We start from the raw sequence: 13,844 nt of genomic DNA, 5'->3' as shown, positions 1-13,844 counted from the left end.
CACTCGCAAAGGGACAAACAATACTTTCGCGCGCGGCGGAACCTTCAGACTAGTTCATTGTGCCGCCGCAGCGTGGCGTCGATTTCGTCAAAATCTCCAATATTCGGCTGCTCCCATACTGCCGGAAAAAGGAAAAAAAACAGTAGATTACTGTTCCTGAACACTCAGATCGGCATCAGAGGTACGACCACCAGTGAACTGTCCGTCTGTTAAATAGCGAACTGTGTCAGTACCCTAGGAATTAAAAAGGACAGGAAAGTAATACCGCAATGTTGAAAGGAATGCTTGAAATTCCTACTCGTTTAGAATGTGCAGATGATGGATCTTGTCGCAGAAAACTAGACAATGTAACCCTCTGCCCGTTTCTATTCTAGCTCCATAATTCGGAAGCGCGAGCGTTCTTTATTGTCATTTTAGAGTTTTGTATCCCCACAGAAAAGAAAAAGGCTGGAATGAAGCGCGTATTGGTTTTTATTCGTGCGCAAACATCGCAACAGCCATGAGACGATCTGCAGAAAATGTTAGCTACGCTACGCGAAAAACATAAGTAGAAGACAGATGAGTACTAATGAAAAAAACAAGAAGCCATATGGCAAAAAAAAAAACGATTTTGCACGCAGAAGAGCAGTACGAGGCTTGTGTATGAAAACGCAAAGAGAATAGCGAACAGCGGCTCGCCTCCAAGTGTCCCCGACCGAGAGGGTGACGTCCAGCATGAATGCTCGCTAGCACGCGCGGTCACACGACCTGGCAGTCGTTGGCCACAGTGGCCAGAGGGTCGAGGCGGCCGCAGCGGAAGAGGCGGCCGAACTCCGGCGTCGAAGCGACGGGCAGGTCGCACTGGGCGGCCCGTCTCAGTCCGAACCGGTGGCGCGAGCAGAAGAGCGAGCAGTAGCGCACGAACAGCAGCTGCGTCTCTCCCACGTCGGGCCAGCGACCCGTGGAGCGCCGGCCGGGGCTGAAGGAGTGGCGGGCCGCGTCCAGCACAGTGCGCAGCGCCATCAGGCGACTGTAGATCTCTGCTGCGACAAACTTGCTCGGCGTCGTGTCGTTGGTGATCGCGCGGTAGGCGGACACAAAGCAGGAAACCTCGTCGTCGAACGACGACACGGCTCCTGCGAGGAGGGGTGTGAGGCGACAGCGTGAATGCTTACTTGCTACTCTCTTTCCTAACTACTACAACTTTCTAACTACATACACCAGTAGGCATACTAGGCCACAACATACACAACGAGACACGCAAGGTCTCCATTTAACCAAGTCAAACGAACTTGCTTCAAAGGTGTAGGGGTAGCGTGTCTGGTTCGCAGAGTAAGGGTCATGGTTCGATTCTGACCTAATTATCCCATGGTTCTTTTCAGTGTGATTAAATTACTTCACATCGTTACTAGCCGTAATGATGCTAGAGTCATGCTACGACATCATAGCCACAATTGAAGTAAAGTTTTAATCAATTCCATTCCACAGCTCTCGGCGCTTGGCTCTACAATGTTTGTTGATTAAATCCACTAGGTATACGTGCACTGGAAAGGTTTCAACTTGCTTGCATGCTTTTCGAAAGCGCATGTATTTTGGCACGATGTAGCCAAATTTAGTCGAGCCGTAGCGCAGAGATTAATCTCCTTTTCGAAAGTCTAAAAACTGTTGCAGCTATTACTATCGACCGGCTACAAATCTCTAATTACAATAATGTGCCTATTGGTTAGTTGTAAAGTTAACTTTTCGAATAAGTTGCTCGCTCTGCTAGCTAACACGATTCGCCTGTTTTTTGACGCCCGCCAACACTGGCATTACTATACGCCGTAAAAAGCTTCCTCTTCCTTCAAAAGCCCTATTTTGTAAATTTAGCAATAATATTTCCTGAAACACCTGGTGTAACGTCGAGTGCGGTGACGGCACCTTAAGACGGACGCTGACGGGATGAAAAAATCAAAATGGTTTATTGGTGCCCGCAAGAGCAAGTGTGCTCGACTTGTCTCATTTGGGCGAACGTGTGCCAGTCATTAAGGGTAACGGAGTGGATGCCAAGGGAAGGCAAGCGTAGCAGGGGGCGGCAGAAGGTTAGGTGGGCAGACGAGATCATGAAGTCTGCGGGGATAATATGGTTGCTGGTTAACTAGACAGACATGAAAAAGGTCTATGTCCTGCAGCGCGTATTCAGGCTTATGGTGATGATGATGATGATGTTCCCGTGGAAGCTTGGTTTACCATTTTTTTGTACAATTTGGTTACAATTTTTTTGAAAACATAGAGCAAAAAAAAAACGACACAGACGACACTTATCCATCTGTCTATTTTTTTCCGATATGTGTTTTCAAAAATGATGTTCCCGCAAAAGCAACGGTGCCCGGCGGCGGCGGTGAAAGCAGCACGCGCATTTGGCTGTTGACGCGTTCCGTTTAATAGTGGCAAAGAACATTGGAGGTAATGCGCCTAAAATTTCGAAAACTGTGTAGAATGTCTTATAAATGACCTCGTGTTATATTTTTTCAGGACACTGGTAGCGCGCCTCTCATAACAAGCAGGGAGATAAGGCCACGCGCTGGCGGCGATTATCAAAGAACAAAGGAAATAATGTTTCACGGCAGTCTCTTCTAATGCGACAGCATTTCTTATGAGTGGCGTGCGAGATATTCCGGAAGGATAGACCCGATAATTCGCGCGGTGGGGGTGTATTGCTCGCCACTAAACGGGATCTGCATTGTTCATTTGTTAACCTCCCTTCACAACTGGAAATGATTTGGCTTCGATGCACTACTACACATCCGCCCATCCTCATTGGTATTTGTTACCGCCCTCCTAATGCTGACAGTTCTTTCACCCCCTTATTTTATGATGCCTTAAATGTGTTAACTAAAACATATCCACTTAGCCCTATCCTTCTCTTCGGTGATTTTAATTTTCCCACAATAGATTGGTCTAATCCCGCCGCTACATTATCGAAAAGCAGCCCGGCTAGCGATTTCTTAAACACGTGTATGACTTTTGGCTTAACTCAACTCGTCACTGATCCCACACGCGTTACTGACCACTCGTCCAACGTTCTAGATCTCGTATTAACAACGCATCCTGATAATTTTACTCCTATCACCTTGTTGCGCGGTCTCAGCGATCATTTGACGATACATACTTCTTTTTATTGCAACGTACTAAAGAAACAAAAAAATAAAAAAACACTTACGCTTTATGATAAAGGAGACTATGCCAGCATGAACCGTGAATTATCAGATTACTTCGACACCTTCGCTGCTAACTTTCCACTACATTCTCTCGAGTCAAACTGGTTACTTTTCAAAACAGAGAGGCATCGGCTTATAAGTCTTTACATTCCAACCATTACTATATCAGAAAGAATAACATCACCATGGTTTAATGTATCACTCAAACGACTCAATAATCAGAAAAAACGCCTGTTCCGGTCGGCCAAGCTGTCTAACTCTTCTTCCACATGGCAGAAGTATCATGCTGTCGCAAAAGAATACGACAAGTTAACCGCTCAGACTAAACGGAAGTTTTTTTCTACTACTTTACCATCTATGCTGCAGACTAACCCAAAACGATTTTGGAAAACCATTAACCCTAATCAATGTAATGAGATTTCACTTAACAGTAGCTCTGGATCTCCTATTCCCGACACTGAGGTTGCTGATGTTCTTAACACAGTATTCAGTTCGGTCTTTACTAATGAACCCCTTGACAATCTTCCAGATCCACCATATTTTACGCACCCGCTCATGCAAAATATCACCTTTCATCCCGTCGGCATAGTCAAGGTAATTGAGTCACTGAAGAACTCGTCATCTACTGGAGTGGACGGTATCAACGCCAAAGTGCTAAAAAATACTAAACATCCGTGTAGCCTGTTCTTATCGCTCATATTCCAGGAATCCCTGAACCGGTACCGGTTCGATTCCACGTGACTGGCAGGTGGGCAAAGTCATCCCAGTCTTCAAGAAAGGAAGCCGATCATCGCCGAGTAACTACCACCCGATTTCCATAACAAGCGTTTCTTGCAAAATAATGGAGCATGTTTTATACTCGCATATTGCTACCTTCCTATCGTCCGTTCATTTTTTTCACTCAAGCCAGCATGGTTTTCGCAAGAATCATTCCTGTGACACCCAACTGGCACTCTTCCTGCACGACTTACATTTAAACCTTGATCGTAATACCCCGACTGATGCAGTGTTTTTAGACTTCGAAAAAGCGTTCGATAAGGTTCCCCATGGTCGTCTCTTACTAAAGTTATCGCGCCTTAATATTCATCCATGTGTTCTGAACTGGATTCGAGGGTTTTTATCTAACCGTCAGCAGTTCGTATATGCCAATTCACACTCTTCATCCTTAACACCTGTGCTCTCAGGGGTACCTCAAGGAACGGTACTCGGGCCCCTCCTTTTCTTGATATATATTAATGACCTACCGTGTAACATTTCTTCTCATATCCGACTCTTTGCCGATGACTGTGTCGTTTACCGAAGCATTACTAACTCCACCGCCCATCTCGCATTACAAACTGACCTTATTCGCATACAGGACTGGTGTAAAACATGGCTCATGTCATTAAATATTTCTAAAACCGTGTTAATGTCCATTCACCGTCGTCGTAATTACGTAGCGCCTAATTATAATATTAATAACCTGAAGATTGGAACATCCGAATCATTCAAATATCTTGGTGTGTATATCTCGCGTGACCTAACTTGGACCTGTCATATTAATCACATAATAAATTCTGCTAATTGTGCTCTAGGTTATTTACGCCATAACCTTTCACTCGCTCCTCCCCCTATTAAACAGCTTGCTTTTCAAACCTTTGCGCGTCCCAAGCTTGAGTATGCTAACGCTATTTTTGATCCGCACCACGTTAATCTTACTAACGCCCTCGAATTGGTTCAGAACCGCGCAACACGATTCATTCTATCAAATTATTCCTACCACTAAAGCATCTCAGCACTAAAAGCACGAATCAACTTGCCCCCCCTAGCCTCGCGCCGTAAGATAGCGCGTCTTAACCTTTTTCATAAATTTTTCCATTCTTTGCCTCTTGATAACCTCTACATAAAAAGAGCCCACCGCATCGCCCGGTTCAGCCACAGTAACGCAGTGTATCCCCTACAAGCCCATACTGTGACATTTCAGCAGTCATTTTTTCAGCGTACTGCACGAGACTGGAATGACCTGCCCACCGAAGTTGCCATTATCATCAACCCACTAGAATTCAAGCGGAGCGTCGCCAACCTTTCATCTTAATATTTTTTACCATTGTTTGCCAGATACCGTCCACTCCCTCATGTAATGTCTCAACCGAGACCTTTGAGGAAATAAATAAATAAAAATAAATAGAGCGTGTCCGCACGAGAATGATCATTGGAAAAGAGCAATTCGCTGTTTGAACCCACGCCCTTACGTGTTAGAGGGGAACGAAGGGAACGCGTTGTGGTATGTAGGACGGTAAAGTGCGTTGGGGATGGGCACTGATATTAAAAAAAGGTTGCTGACGTCATCAAAGGGTAAAGTGATAAGTTTCACGGGACAACAGTGACTTGCAAAAAGTTGCCGACGTAATCGAAGGGTCACGGGACAACGATGACTTGCAAAAAGAAAAAGTTGCCCACGTTCAAACGCATATGCTTTCGCATTTCTCCAATGCAGCAGACTGCAGTGCTCTACAATTTTCTTTCTCTCGAGGCCGTGAATTATGAAGTAAATTGTAAATTATGGAGTTTAGCGTCCCGTAACGACACATTGCCTATGAGGGGCGCCGCAGTGGAAGGTTCCGGATTAATGTAGGACACTTGGGGTTCTTTAACATGCCCGGACATCGCCTCCATAAGAACGCAGCCGCCGCTGCCGGGATTGATGCCGTGTCCTCTGGCTCACTAGCCGAGTGTTCTAACCAATGAGCCACTGCTGCGGGGTCAGTAATGATTGTGGGAGGGCTTCCGCGACGCCGGCCTACAAATGCCACTTTTCTCCAAGTTCGAACATATCGAAGTGTCACTTCCCGTTTGCGGCGCGGAATAAATGGTCAAGAGTACCGCCGCGTGATTATGACATTGCAGGCGACCAGAGGACACCTTTCAGGACAAATTTCACTGGTCGAACTTGTGTCTTCCGAAGAAGAAATCCGACGGTTGCGATGCTGACACGTGTCATTCGTAAGCGCCGAAGGCGAAATGCCTGCGAATCTCAGCTCCACTATATTTAAACATGACCAAGAACTTTCTCACTAATCTGCACATCCCTTCGTGACTTGTCGCCGAAGCTGTAGAATTTTGTGGACTAGCAGTCTCGCTAGTGAACTAGCAGCCTGCAGATTGCATATGCGTCCTGCGTGGCAGAACGCCACACCACCCTCCCCGCCCCCCCCCAAAAAAATGAAACTGAAAAACCATGCACCGGCGGCTTAAATTTCACGCTTATGCTGCTTATGTACATTTTCGAAGTATACCTGACTTTTCAATGGTCGGCCTCGATGAGAGAAAACAACTTTTTTTCCTTTGCGCATTTGCCTTACTTCTAAAGAACACAACCTTGTTCCCGCGGGAAATGTGTCTATATATTTATTACAGCCACCATGTCTAAAATGTTTTACGCAGCATTTTAAATCAAAATAACTTATTTTTTGGCGCTTTACTGCAGTTTTCTATTCAATTTATATTTCTACTCCAACCCCTGATGTAATACCCTCAAAGTGGGGTCTTTAAGGTAATAACGTGAAGTGAAATAAAGTTTTATTGGTCCCTGGTCCGCGTTGCAACGAATGCGTCTGTAATGCCTGTGACCCCGAGGGTAAATAAATAAAGCAACGATTCTGGTAGAAAAGAAAAAAAAATTGAAGCATCACGTCATTGCTGGGACGGTCAACCCCGGTTTGCTTTTAAATTATAAAACTGGTAAAGGCTGCTGAGCACTCGAGCATAAGCATGTGGAGTTGTGTTAGTTCCGATATTTCTAGCTGCCAATGTGTTGAGAGCCTGAAGTTTCTTTCCGGGTGGAGCGCGCCTCGCTTACGTGCTGATTGCGCTGTTGTGCTCAAGTTGTGCCGGCGCTTTTCTGACAACGTAGAAGTACGAAACGGATAGTCCAATTAGGTGTGTTTTTCGTCCATATTGGCTCACACCGAAGAGCAGCAGCGTGCTGTTGCAGTCCGTAACATTTCTGGCTTCTAATTCCTGTCGTGAAAGCGTTTCGTATCTGAACGCAGGAATATGCGATTTACATTCAGTGTGATCGATTTTCTAACCATTCTGGGCCGGCGAGTTAGACGTGAGTGAGTCTTAACTGTATCAATTTCAGCAAGTTAAAGCGGGGCACAAAGAGACGTTGGATGCCCGGAAGAAACACGACTAAAGCTGTAACCGCTGCGCGGACATTTTTTTTTGTGCAAACTTTTTTTTCATGAGCACTTTTAATATATTGCGTGGTTTGCTGGGTATTGGCGGCACAGGAGCGGATTGCAGGGCATTTCGTTTTCTCCTGCGATGCATGCTGGGGCCCGTTCTCGTAAAAGCGCGTCCGACAGCGCTCACCGTGCGGCTGCAGCTCCGGCGCGTGTCTGCAGAGGGCGCTCCAGAACTCGTAGGCCAGCATGGCCCCCAGGGTGGCGAGGTTGATGAGCGGCTCCGCGCCGCTGTAGAAGAGCGGCTGCACGAGCGCCCCGGGCGTCACCCACAGCGTGTTGCGCTCGTAGTCGTAGCGCACCGTGGCCAGCTCCGGCGCGAGGCATGCGAGGCCGGCCGAGGTCTCCTCGCCGCACAGGAGCTCGTCATCCTTCCATCGGGACAGCAGCCTCAGGGAGGCCAGCCTCGCTAGGTACGTGCTGGCGAGCGAGCACGGCAAAGGCATCCGATGAATTGCCACTTATTTTCTTTAAACAATTGAAAAGACCCTAGAGTGCTTTGTGAAAGGTTCAGTCTGAGGTGTGCATATGTATTTGCGGCACTACCGAGTTAATATGATAAGGAAACCATATGGGAGTCCATATGCGACCCAGATATGTTTACCACATGCTTTCCACATACTGTTAAGTTTTCACATGACTTACACATGATGTGCAGGACGTCATACAAGGTCCGCGTGAATTTCTGCCTTTACATTTGCGCATAGATCGTTTAGACAGCGCATGTTCCACGTGGTTTCCCCATGAGCCATACGGAAATCTAGTGGAGTTATTGAACTCAAATTATGCAACGCTCCAGAAGGGACGATATTTTTTAACATGGGTTATGAAGTATAACAAAAAGGTGAATAAAACTATAAAGAATCCTTCAGTTAGTGGTGTCGCGGATTGATACCCTGCAGTCAGAAAGGCGTTGTCAGTGAGTGCTGGTTTTCGCGATAAAGGAATAGTAGTTCTTATTAGTACGGAAGATGGCACATAAGCATTGTGTAATTGTGATCAGTGCGAGGTAAGACGTGCCTGTGTGCGGTGCAAAGCTTTACTTTTTGGGAGTTATTCATGTATCATATTATACGAAATGGGTCTCCCCAGGGTGTTTTTCGACGTCACCGCCGACGGCTCACAGCTTGGACGGATAGTTATTGAGTTGTGTTCGGATGTGGCCCCCAAGACCGCCGAGAACTTCCGCGCGCTTTGCACGGGTGAAAAGGGCCTTGGCTACAGCGGCAGCACCTTCCACCGCGTCATCCCCAACTTCATGTGCCAGGGAGGAGACTTCACGAAGCACAACGGCACTGGCGGCAAGTCCATCTATGGCGATGAGTTCGAGGATGAAAACTTCATCCTGAAGCACATCGGACCCGGTACTCTGTCAATGGCCAATGCTGGTCCCAACACCAACGGCTCGCAGTTTTTCCTCACCACTGTCAAGACTCCTTGGCTTGACGTAAAGCACGTTGTCTTTGGCTCCGTAGTTGAAGGAATGGACTTTGTGAAAAAGATGGAGAGCTATGGTAGCCAGAGTGGCAAGACCTCGAAGAATCTGGTGGTGCAGTCCTCTGGCCAGCTGTCCTAAGCACAACCATGCAGATGAGGAGTGCTCTATCACTTACTTCCACACGCTTATCCTACAACACTTCAGGCCTCTTTCCTTTGTTCTCCTAATATAGACATTGGCTACCTGCCATTCCATGAATTGCACCACTATTGGTATGTCTGCTAATCTTTAAAGACTCAATTGTTGTATTATGTGTGTTGTACACACTCCGTAAACGTGTCGAATAAAATTTCATTTCGACCTTAAAAAAGACAGAGGAGATATGAGTAATGAAAGGTCAGAAAGGTGTACTCTACAAGCTGCCCGTTTTCCGTTGCCCATTTGAAGTCCATTCGGTCCTCTATCAGTCGTCATGCGGATATGCTCGTGGCTTTCAATCGTCTGTGGGAAGCGACCCGGCCATTAGGTGGTCAGCAATCGGGCCTCAACATTGGCTGCATGTCGCCGCCAAACAGTAGATAGTGATCAGGTCAGGTCGTCTGCTGTTGAGAGAGGACCGAATGGACTTCAAATGGACAACGGAAAATGGGCATCGTGTAGAATACGACCCCAGATGAAGTTTTTTTTTTCTTCATTGATGTAACGGTGAACAATGAGAATAATTAGAATCCATAAAACAAGGAGAGCCTGTGAAGGTAGATATCTTCAAATTGATCAAGGAGCATTCAGAGTTGTACGTAAAGCGCTGCAAGCAACTGCGTTTCTTGAATAAACTACATCTGCTCCTAATTTTGCGACGCATTGATTACTTTTCAAAAGTGTAACGTTCTTGGTAATCCTATTCTTTTTAGTAATCAATTACTGGAAATCTGTTCCGTTCATTTATCCAAAACAAGTAGTAACTGCAGTATTTTGTTGGGCTAGTTCGTATCCCGACGGACAGTGAGGAAGCACTGTGTTACTCTATCCTCTCTCTCGGTCGTCGTCTGTGTGCGCTGCTCGAACCTACACCGAATTGCGGCCAGTGGTAGGACTCCGAGAAGCTGAATTCTGTGGCAAACACTGGTGCAGCGCGGAACTGCCATTTGCGCCAGAGAGGCAACGATGCAGCTGCGGAGAAGCCGTGCGCGCGACGATGTCGGCGCATGCAAGCCTGAGCAGCCTGCATTTTACTGGCCCCCTATTCCGCTCTTCGCATTTAGCATTTGACTTCGACTGCACCAAGAAAGGCCATATTTAGTGAGCTTGGCCTTTGTCCTCGCAGAGCTCAAGCAAAAGCGAAACTTTCGGCAACTTTTGGTGTATGTGCTAGCTAGGTTTTCGTATGTTAAGGCAACGCACTTCCCTGCTGCGCGTACATTGAGATAATCTTCAGAGTCGCTACTGATGTGTTCCAAACAAACGTACAAAATATTTAAAAGCAAACGTGGTGAAGAGCAGGCGCGGGAAAAAAAATTAAAGCAAAATTACCGGCCTACGAACTCCAGTTCAAACAAGCTGCACCAGCTCATTTTTGTCCGTGTACGCTTGTGTTATGCTAACAAAATACGGTGAAAATTAACTTGATAGTGACCGATTGGTTTTCTACAGTTGTGCAGTTTAGCCTCACTCATGAGTCAGTTCACTCGGGCTCACATTCAGATCATGATCTAAGTCGTGAGCTCTGACTCACATCCAGATTATTTTTATTTATTTACAAATGATCTGAGCTGCGAGTCAGTCCGGCCTGACATTCAGATCATGATCTGAGTTGTAATTCTGGGCTTATCGGTCGCTTACTTTCTGTAATGTGTACAAGGTTGGCTGATATTAGCGTTACCTTTCGACCTGGTCGAAGCCCCTTCGCCTAATAGGCGCAGGCCTGCGTAAAGCAGTGTGCGTCGGAGTTTGCTAACAGGTACGAAACATGCGGAGAGCGTGAACTAAGCGCACGGCATAGAGAGCTAGAAAAGGGCCGTAAGATCGGACAGCGCTAGGGTTGGCGGGGCTGAAGACGGTCCCACGTGGCTGTCCTGTTGACCAATGTCGGAAGCATATACTAAACAAATATAACTCCTTATCATCAGCAATTTATAGACTTTCCGCGCATATCGGAGAGAGATGTCATATAAATATGTATGCTAATAGCACGGCGTGCGCAAAAACGTGCGGACTTTTGGCCCCAGGTGAAGATGTCGCGGCATTGGCTGTTCTGCAGCCAGAGCCCTTAGATTCAGTGGACGTTCTTCCAGAGTACCGCATTCCTCCGCTCCACGCTTTCGAATCTGGAAGGTATATGGCTGCCGTTGCCTAGGGTTTCCAGTACAAAAACCACCCTTGTTATGCAGTGCGTATCTGCCTTGGAGACATTATTCTGGGTAATAATTTAGAACCCTGCGCGGTTGGCATAGCTCAGATCGACGGTATAGTTAACTAGCACTTACAGCACACGAAGATTTTTAACCTCACTCATGAGTCGGCTCACTCAGGCTCACCTTCAGATCATGATCTGAGTCGTGAGTTCTGACTCACATTCAGGTCATGATCTGAGCTGTGAGTCCCGCCTGACATTCGGATCATGATCTGAGTTCTAATTCCGGGCTCGGGCTCAGATCATTATTTTCGCTATCGAGACGGTGGTGTGCACTGAGAGTGAGTTTTCCCCCTCGTTTTCTGAGCGCAGAAGGAAGCAAAGATTACTGCCGCGACCAAGGACGCTTGAGGGCGAGGCGGCTTGGCCACGTCAGTGGGCGACCGAAGAAGATTCCATGGAAGAGAAAAAGCCGTCGTAGTGCCCTTTTAGTTCACGCGGATTCAATGATGACCCGCGTGATGATGTGGCACAAGTTTTGACCGAGTCTCACCGTGTCTGCGCGGGAGGCGGGGGAGCCTTGTCACGGTCCTCTTACACGCCTCGATCCCATCCCATGCCGATGAGAGCCGTGGCTTGTAATCAGTGAGCCCAAAAGAGTCGTGAGTCGAGATGAGTGAGTCCCAATGCGTCGTGAGTTGAAATGGGCAGTCCAATTGATTCGTGAGTCGAAATAAGTCATGAGTCCTGATAAGTGGTTCGCCCAGGATGAGTATTGTGTCTGAGTGAGCCCAAATGAGTTGTGAGCCTACATGAGTTTGAAAGAGAGAGAAAGAGAAAAACACTTAATGAAACTACCCATGTCCGGGCCCGTGTTCTTGTGGGAGAGGGAGTTCAATCCCCGCTCCCTCCCCCCCCCCCCCCCACTGGACGGTGAGAAGGTGCTGCAGTAGGTTGCCCCAGGAAGATGCCGTTTTGTCGAGGTGGGCAACCCAGGCCTGCCGTATGGGTATGCTGCGAGAGACTGATTGACGTTGCGTGGTGTTGGCTCTTTGAAGGTTCCAGTATGTGTGGAAAAGCACAAGCACCGCATTTGACAGTGTGGCGCATCGGTGTCCTCTTGTATTTTGGTTTGACATTATGAGTTCGAGTGAGCCCGGGTGCGAGTTTGAGTGAGCTCGCAGATTGACCACACTTTTATGAGTGAGCCTGAGTGAGCATTCGTCATTTTGCCGAGGTATAGCGCACATGCGCTTGAAAGTAGCCGCCCTATGCGGTTTACCTGTAAAGGCTTGTGTCACCTGTTCTCGCAATGCTCGGCTTCGGCAGACGGCGTTTTAGACTGCGACTACTCCCCGACACCTTGCCCCTCCAGTCTGAAGCCCCACTAGACTACACTGCTGGAGGGCCGGGGGGGGGGGGGGGGGCTCTTTACTTCAACACGTTGATACAGTCGGCAATGTCACTTACGTGGGGCAAGATTTCTCACACACTGTCGCCATAAGAATAGCGCCGCAGCTACGTATACTTAGAAGCGTCAATTCGTCAAGCAGTTACTGACGGTGACCTGCTCATTCTGTATTTCCTGAATTATTTTCCCACTGCCAGTGAGAACACGAGGTGTGCGCCCACACCACAGGAAATTGTTTGCAATCTATTCTTAGGCCGCACCTCCCGTCACGTGCATCCGCCCGTTGGGTTTTCCGGGTTTTAATGCCTAAGCATTGTATGCCTATTAATAATAATAATTGTTTTTTGCGAGAAAGAAAATGGCGCAGTATCTGTCTCGCATATCGTTTGACACCTGAACCGCGCCCTAAGGGAAGGGATAAAGGAGGGAGTGAAAGAAGAAAGGAATAAAGAGGTGCCATAGTGGAGGGCTCCGGAATAATTTCGATCACTTGGGGATCTTTAACGTGCACTGACATCGCACAGCACACGGACGCCTTAGCGTTTTGCCTCCATAAAAACGCAGCCGCCGCGGTCGGGTTCGAACCCGGGAACTCCGGATCAGTAGCCGAGCGCCCTAACCACTGAGCCACCACGGGTCATTTTGTGGCTGTGATTGCGGTTTCTTGTCATCACGAGCTTGTCATCACGATAACGTTCGAACGAATTGAGTTACAAGAAAAAGGCTTGTTCCATTAGATAGAGCATCAAAAAATCACACAGGGGAAATCGTGAGGTGCATGTGGGGTAATCAGTTACTTAATTGCAGCTAAAAATGCCCAGAAAGTGGGCGGGGCGTGAGAAAAAGTGGCGCTAAATTTGAAAACACCGGAAGTAGGTGGAGCTAAAGCGCGTGGCGCCAAATTTTAAAACGTGGCGCCAAGTTTGAAAACTCGAAATGGGCAATAAACGAACTTGATTAATTTGGTTTGGTTTGGTTTATGGGGGTTTAACGTCCCAAAGCAACTCAGGCTATGAGGCACGCCGTAGTGAAGGTCTCTGGAAATTTGGACTACCTGGGGTTCTATAACGTGCACTGACATCGCACAGTGCACGGGCCTCTAGAATTTCGCCTCCATCGAAATTCCACCGCCGGGGCCGGGATCGAACCCGCGTCTTCCGGGTCAGCAGCCGAGCGCCATAACCACTGAGCCACCGCGGCGGCCCCAACTTGATTAATTTAGGCAAAGAGGTGCGAGGAG

The 13,844-nt window shown here is 47.6% G+C and overlaps 1 protein-coding gene and 1 pseudogene across 1 annotated transcript in view; one reads left to right on the top strand and one right to left on the bottom strand.

Moving 5' to 3' along the window:
• Window positions 1-622: 622 nt before the first annotated feature.
• LOC144098185 (uncharacterized) overlaps window positions 623-13,844 on the bottom strand; it is a 141,113-nt gene continuing 127,891 nt past the window's right edge. Inside the window, exons 6-7 of the mRNA XM_077630700.1 lie at window positions 7,536-7,825; window positions 623-1,115 (exon numbers count right to left, since the gene is read on the bottom strand). Coding sequence (XP_077486826.1) covers window positions 739-1,115; window positions 7,536-7,825 — 667 coding nt within the window. The 3' untranslated portion in view covers window positions 623-738. The remainder of the gene's footprint in view (window positions 1,116-7,535; window positions 7,826-13,844) is intronic.
• Window positions 8,484-9,152, top strand: LOC144096707 (peptidyl-prolyl cis-trans isomerase pseudogene; annotated as a pseudogene).

The sequence above is a fragment of the Amblyomma americanum genome, chromosome 7 (genome assembly GCF_052857255.1).
Source record: "Amblyomma americanum isolate KBUSLIRL-KWMA chromosome 7, ASM5285725v1, whole genome shotgun sequence".
Classification (NCBI taxonomy): domain Eukaryota; kingdom Metazoa; phylum Arthropoda; class Arachnida; order Ixodida; family Ixodidae; genus Amblyomma; species Amblyomma americanum.
The sequence above is the reverse complement of the archived record's forward strand: the minus strand, read 5'-3'. Positions and strand labels throughout refer to the sequence as shown.